The sequence below is a fragment of the Micromesistius poutassou genome, assembly GCF_964030765.1.
Source record: "Micromesistius poutassou genome assembly, chromosome: 12".
NCBI lineage: Eukaryota > Metazoa > Chordata > Actinopteri > Gadiformes > Gadidae > Micromesistius > Micromesistius poutassou.
Genome location: NC_140282.1, coordinates 4,422,968 through 4,430,547, shown reverse-complemented (window position 1 = coordinate 4,430,547; position 7,580 = coordinate 4,422,968). Strand labels below are relative to the sequence as shown.

General features: G+C 40.7%; 1 protein-coding gene across 1 annotated transcript in view; it reads left to right on the top strand.

The window, feature by feature from the left end:
- The window catches only part of wt1b (WT1 transcription factor b), a gene marked incomplete at its 3' end in the record, with an annotated part of 9,359 nt that extends 6,355 nt beyond the window's left edge, over positions 1 to 3,004 (top strand). Inside the window, exon 6 of the mRNA XM_084475891.1 lies at positions 2,921 to 3,004. Coding sequence (XP_084332017.1) covers positions 2,921 to 3,004 — 84 coding nt within the window. The remainder of the gene's footprint in view (positions 1 to 2,920) is intronic.
- Positions 3,005 to 7,580: the final 4,576 nt, after the last annotated feature.

Genomic DNA, 7,580 nt, shown 5'->3' with positions numbered 1-7,580 from the left:
GGGGGTATTGAATACCTTATTCCGATTATTGACATTATTGCCACTGCGGCACCGAGCGTTAAGAGTTTAATTGGGCCTATACCTTTCCTGTAACATTGTTGCATAGACGTTTCCCTTCTGTCAACGGTGAAATATTGCTTGCCTTTCTTAACATTATGTCTAATGATTGACTTTTGAGTTTTAACAGACTATATAAGATATATCAATAATGAATATACATTGATAGGCTTCCACATGCCTACTATAATATTCGGAATATATAAATAGAGCTATGCAATCTTTTCTAGTGCTATCAATTATGAGTTATGGTAATCACCATTTAGCTCAGTTAATGTATAAGCCTGGCTAGAGCGATTTTAAAAGATACATAATACATAGGCCTATTCCACTTATTGTCCAATACTTAGCCCAATAATATATTTTAAATATCAAGTTCAATGTATTATGGACTTCATAAGAACATGGAAACAATGTAATCCCGGAAGTAATTAATTAATTAATAATAATAATAATCTAATTTTGTAAAATCGTAGAGTCTATATAGTTTTAGTATGGCTATGTTGAGTTGAGTCTTGGAATCTCTCTTTTTCACCAGTAAGTTGAAGATCTGAAGTGGGCCTATTAGCCTACATGTCGGGACAACGGCCGTGTTAACTTGCTGTTCATGACTTTAAAATCATTATGTAGAGCCTTAGAAAATATTCCAACTGTGTGTCATAAAGCAATAAGCTACTGACACGGGCGTTCACGTTTATAATATACCTATGTAAGTGCAAATATATATACATTAGTCAATACCGATGAGAATGTGCTCAAATGCCTTATTACAGTGTGGTTGACTTGAAACCGAAAGACTGACAAGGTCTTAGGTCAAGAGGGTCCGCTTCAACCCCTATGTTATGGAAAGGTTCCCTTTGGCTGGAGCTAAATCTGGACCGAACCCCCTTTAACCGATGCGTAAAAACGCACCTCTCCGTGCGTAATGAAGTGCGCGGTGTCTTGATGGCGCTAGACCCCCGGTATGTGTTACGCATTTATTGTGAACAGTGCAATACGTTTCCATTAAACGTTATTAAAGTAGAGCGACTGACGAGCTCTCATTTGTCCTGTCAGAACAACTGACAACCTCGTTAGCTCCCATTTTCCCCCTGTCAGCTCACAGCGCGACATGGACACTGACTTCTTCAGCCACTTCTGGCGAGGGAGTGATAAACGCGCCTACTCAGCCCTGCGCAAACAGCTGCATTATTGTTGCCAGCACGAGGCATCAGAATCAATCACATGGAAGCTATCTTGGCAGGTGTCAATCTTCTTGTTTTTTTTTAATCCAACCACTGTCAATCTTTAATCTAATTTCAAGGGTCATGGAGTCGGAGCATACCCCCCCCACCCCCTCGTTAGGACCTTGTCCACTCAAAGTAGTAGGTGTGACTGTGTGCGGAGCTGCAGTTACCGTGTGCATTTCGCATTAAAAAAAAACCCTCAGTGACGACATTATACATCTTCATTCATATTCGGGGGATTCTTGAATTCTTGTAATAAAAAAAAAAGTTAAAAAAAAGGCAAAGGAGAAACGGTTTAATGGCACGATATCTTTACGCTCGCTGCTCTTTCAGACGCGATTGCAGATCGAAGTCAGCCTTGTCACGTTGAGCCCCAGTGAACTCCTAACATCCAGGACGTGGCTGTCTGCTCTGGACAAATTGCATCCAATCACCCCGGGGGAATTCGGCTAATGTCTCGATCCGGGGCCGGACGGCAGGGGGAGAAAACAAATCAAACTCTGCACTCTGGGTGTGGAGGGCTTATTAAAACATTTCACACTGTGGGAGGGGAGGGGTTAATTAGGATGATCTTCTGACAATCTATCTATGTTAAAGAAATCTGAGCTAAAATCCCATGGACTTTAGACACTGCAGCACCAACTGTTGACTACATGAACTGTAAGGCCCAAAGCAGCAACTTTTGGAATCTTAATCATATGGTTCTAAAACAACTAAAATCGACATAACATTAATTTCTGCTACATTTACAAAAAAAAAAAAAAATGCAAATGCCTAAAGTGAGACTCAACGACTGATCCTTCAAAGTTGTTATATTGCGCGGGTCGACTTACCCAATAGTTTTTTTCCCTTTTAAATTAATCCAAAAGTGAGACGAATGGGTCATTCTTTTGACCACCACTCCCCTACATGTCTACCCGTCCCCCTTATCTTCCTGGTGCCCTTTTCTGCGGGTCCCCTGGCCGTGTTCGTCTCGTGCTCCAGCGGCAGTAAACAATATAATCAGCTCGTGGCGCGGAGGCTTTAGCGGCGCAACGTTCTGCATGGCTAGAGAGGGGAGGTCGATCGCTGCAGAATTTGTTTTAAATCTGATCATTGACTGTGAGCTAAAGGATTGGCATTTCCTCGACAGTTAGGGGACCAGCTCAGGATGTTGGCCTACTTAAACATATGATTGAAATGTACAGTGGACGGTTATGTCAGGCCTTTTAAGTTAAAAAGGGGGGGAGCGGTGAATTCGATCTACATAATTCGTTTATATGTATGTAAACAACTGTAGCAGGGAATATCCGCGGTACGCGCTAAAAATGGAAAAAAAAAAGTGTGAATAGAATAATAGAGAGAGAGAGAGAGAAAATAGAGAGAGTATGGAGCGGAGAAAGGGGGAGAGAGAGAGAGAGAGAGAGAGAGAGAGAGAGAGAGAGAGAGAGAGAGAGAGAGAGAGAGAGAGAGGTGTGGGGGGGGTTGTGTTGTGGTTGCTGGAGGACATGCATTTGGAAGCCTGGTGACGGTGAAGGGAAAACCGGCTGGACAGATTTGCATTCACGCCTGATCGCCTTGTGGAGAGCGGGGCTGTGTGGGAAGGGAAAGGCAGCACCTGGCCAAGCCGCTGTATCCCATCTCTGTTTTATTGACAGCCTGATAAGCGGGGGCTAAGCCGTGTGGTTTCCAGCGCGGATGTCGAGAACCCTGCTGCGTTGCACAGTATCAAGGCCTCTTAATGGTTGTTACTCCAAATAATGGCCCAAACACAGCCAGTGGTGACCGCCCCGTACCTGCGCTGCCCTGGTCTTTTCCTGGGAGACGAGCGGTGGCGCGGTTGTCCATTTACTCACATGTCTTGTTCAAATTGACACAAACATCAATGGTTGTGAAATGGGATTGGGGGCTTTTAGCCTGCCTTGGTAAAAGGGAAACTGAAGGCCAATTAGGACTGGATGACAACTTTATAGAGCTGTAGAGGTAAAACATGTGTTGCCTGTATTTATGTTTATGGCATTTGCTAAAGCATAGTCTGCTGCTTTAATTATATCGTAGGCAAGTTTTCAGAATGTTAAATAAATACAGGCATACGTGTATCACCTGTTGCAAGGAGAAATATTATATACAATAATTACTATTGTTGAACTATTGGAGTTAGGGGGAAATAATGTGTTCATTATTGGACCCAGCTCTGTAGTCTCAAGTCTCAATAAATCATTTTTGCGCAGCAAATGTAACATAACAGCACATTTTACGAATATAAACGTTGTGAGCATTACATTTTAGGCCTATACTTTTAGTTAAATTACTTGATCTTAAATTGGGATACGTTAATGTAATACTAAAGGAATGGCTATTATAGGAAGAAGTGATTTTCCTAAATATAGGCCTAACTGTACCTTTAAAAGTATATATATATATATAATAAAGTTTTAAAAGTAAAATATAGCAGTATAAGGACTTATTGATCAACTTCAGTTCCCGAGGTAATTTAAATGTTTGCAATTTTTCTTGGTATGAAAAAAAGTTTAAATAGTGTGCAAAGTATAAAGATGTGTCCATGTTTCCAGTATTGGTCCAGTACACTCTGCCGGTGTGTGTACTCCACATGTACCTTCCACTCCCCGAGTCTGTGCACTTCTAGCCAACTGGTGACGTCGAACCGTCGCTCCAGCCAATCACTGCCAACTTGAGGCTGATGCTAAGGGAAAGTTGGAGGTATAGCGTTGGTGCATTTTTCACTGTCGTTGACATTTCAACTCCACAGCGGATCGAAACGAAGGTTATCGGGGCAACAGGGTTTCTCTTATTTACACACAGAGAGACAACTATATTTCTATACACGGGATAGCGGTCGCCAAGGTGTCAGAAGTCTGCTCCCTGTAACTGGTGAGTTTAAACATTTTTATACTTTTATATATATATGTAGGCTATATATATATATAGATATAGCTATAACTTTCACCGCGTATACCTTAGACACTGTGATACGTTCATTCCATAAACTAGGCTATGCATGGCCAGTGATAAGGATGTTAGGACGGTTTCATGTTACTGTAACTACATGTGTAGCCCACAATGCACAGCATGGGAAGCGTAAGCTGATTCTTTTTGTTGTCATCTATCAAAGATTCGCTTGGCGTGTAATTAGCGAGGTATTACGCGCACGTCGCTCCTTAAAGTGCGCCTGTGAGACGAACGCAAAGGCTTCACGAGCGTGGATATATGAGTGCAGTGGGTGGATGGGACATGCGTTCAACTCTGTGTGTTGAAAAAAATATATATAGTAGCCTAATCATCGGTGGACTTATTCAAAGTAATAACACAAGGACGTACATACGTCATTGACTTTAAATATCATGGGAATGAGTGTTACAAATCGGTAAATCTTCTTTAGTGTGTCACTAAAATAAAACCAAAAAAGTAGTCATTCAGACAACATAAGCACATTTGGCAAATTCAACTTATATTTGATAGGCCTGTGTTACATGTCCTTTAATATTAATCTAACTATAGGATGATAATAACAATAATTTAAAAAAAGTAACAGAAATCCCTGGATGCTCCTGACTAAAATGAATGTAGGCTAGGACCCTCATCGGTAAATAATCATCTTCTCAATACGCAATGTAAGGATCATTTTGTATCTTTGAGACGGTTATGTTGTGGTACAGTGTTGGCCCCTGTCACGCTTGCCGAGCAGCGTTTTGACAGAAGGCGACGCCTGACGACTACAGCAGCATCCGGCCAGAAGAGGGCTTCTGAGCTCTCTGAGTTCCCCTTCTCACTACTTTCTCGGACTCGTTCACCCGATAACCAAAGAATCAGCAAACAATTTAAACGTAGCCTACATAGTTCAATGAACTACGGTTCTGTAAGATTAGAGGCCATAGCCCTACTTAATACTCTGATTTATATATATATATATATATATATATATATATATATATATATATATATATATATATATATATATATAGTAGCCTATGTTGTTTATACCTTTTATTTAGCGTATATAATGTTTGTTAAATGAGTGTCGGTTGCCAGTGGATATTTCTCAAAAAATATGTGATGCAGAAACGGTAGCTTTTATAGGTCAACTACAACTACATTGAGACATTGTTAGTCTGTAATTATGCCTATTTTATATTATTGTTATCATTATCAGTCGACTAGTCAATAAGAAATCCAACTACAGCACACCATAAACAAATTTGGACTAGGAAGCAATGTTGACTATTATTTTTTTAAATATCATGTAATTTGTTGACATACTCGTGACGACAAAATGTACGCCATGTAGGCCTAGGCCAAATTATATGAACGTATATTAATCCATAATAATAATAATAATAATAATAATAATATAATAAATTATTATTAGGATACAAATACTAGTAAATAATTATGGCAGGTCTATGTGTTATTCAAATATACCGTAGACCTACAGTCGTGGTGCAGTGTTTGTTGCAGTTATGTGTGGTCATGTTGAATAGGAGCATGAATATTAGTGGATAGTACAGTATATAGCATATTTATTAGCATATTTATTACACATATGATTATCCATGCAAATGAATGTTATGCTATACTATTTATACCTTTAGCATAAAGCTACAAACGACTATACAATATTGGGGTTGTAAAAAAAAAAAAAAAAAACGGAGGGACGACCCCTGTATAATGGATGACTGTTGTTCTTTGCCCATTATTATATAATTACTATAGATGATAAAGCTCGCCCCGCCCCCACCGCTCCCATTGGATGTCCTTTTAATTTGGATAAATCAAGTGAACCCAGTGCCAACATCCTTCATTGTTTATGTTCTCGTCCCCGTTTGCGTGGAAAGCAACGTCCGATTGTTTTTCTAGTTGTTATAGGGCTAAAGCAAAAAAAAAAAAAAAAGACCCATTTTGCCTCAGGGGAAATAGCTACAAGATTAGGGCTTCTTTTCAGGACCTGTGACATTAGTTGTCGCTAATCCGAATTGGGTCTAATTGCTTTCTGACTTTACCCTGTACGTTTCAGCTGGGACACGCCATCCAAACTACACGGACGTTTTAATAGAATAACACATACACACGGTTTTTTCCCCTTATGCCATCTCATTTGAGTCCACCATAGGCCTATATGGTGGTCAATTACAACACTTCCACTTGGCCTGCAGGGACGAGTGAAGAAAATCAGAATTCATGCGAAAATGAGACAACGAATTAGTTCTCAGAGCGGATTTACATCTTAACTAAGGACATCAATAATCTATTGGATGTATTGTTTTCCAAAGAAAACTACTCGACACACACATCGGGGAAGCATTCTCTGGGCGCATCATTTAGCTGTGTGAAGTTTCTCAGTTGTAAAATGTAACAAGTGGGTGGCAGTACAATCTGAACGAGTAGCCTAATGAGTTTAAGCTGCAGGAGAGCGTTTGCAGGAAGTAAACCTGAATTCTAATCAATGCATATGCATGGCCACATGCTACTGTGGAGCTTAGTTATCCCCATTAGCCAGAGGAAACGACAGTGGTTTACGTTGTCTAGAGATCTAGAAAAGTTATGTGGGGGGGAAATAACACAATAGCCAATATTTATTTTTAAAATATTATTATTTCACCACATACAAAGAAGCAACCAAAAAAATAAGCTTTTAAATCTTTTCATCTCCCATGTAGTTATAATTGTTAATAACAATGATCCAGGACAATATTTGAAGAAAATAGAGCCACTGCGCACACCCCATTTCCATACGTCGCCCTAATAGTGTGGCGGTACTTTTTAGAAGTAGTTATCTGCCCCCCTGCAGTCTGCATTATTTGACAGGCCACGACACATTGAGTGTAAACCTCGCCAAGCCACCAGTCTAAATGACCGGAGACAATGCAGGAGTAGAAACAGATGAATTTGCTCGTTTAGTTTACGGGCTGTTGGTAGAAAGTATTGGCTGGAGTGTTCTTCCTCACCGCGGGACTCTGGGGGACAGTTTGAGCCGGTCCCCTCGGCTCATTATCTCACTGGGGCCCATTCAGGCCTCGCAGTCCCCGCTCCTCCTCCTCCTCCCTCTCCCCTCTCCCTGGCAGCGTCGTTTGTCTACTCATTGAACCCGTAGTCAGGAATGCAATGGTTGTTAGGGAGCCCTCTTTCACCTCCGAAGTGGTTTATTGATGAGCTCTGACTTCTCCTACTTTTTCACATGTCAAAAAGAGTCAAGTGTAGGCCTCCATGACTTCATTTCATGTAGCCTACCCCACCTAAAAAAAAAAAGGAAAAAAAAGAGGGGAGAGAGCCTTCGGGTCCCCCCGACCCTCCCCCTGCTTG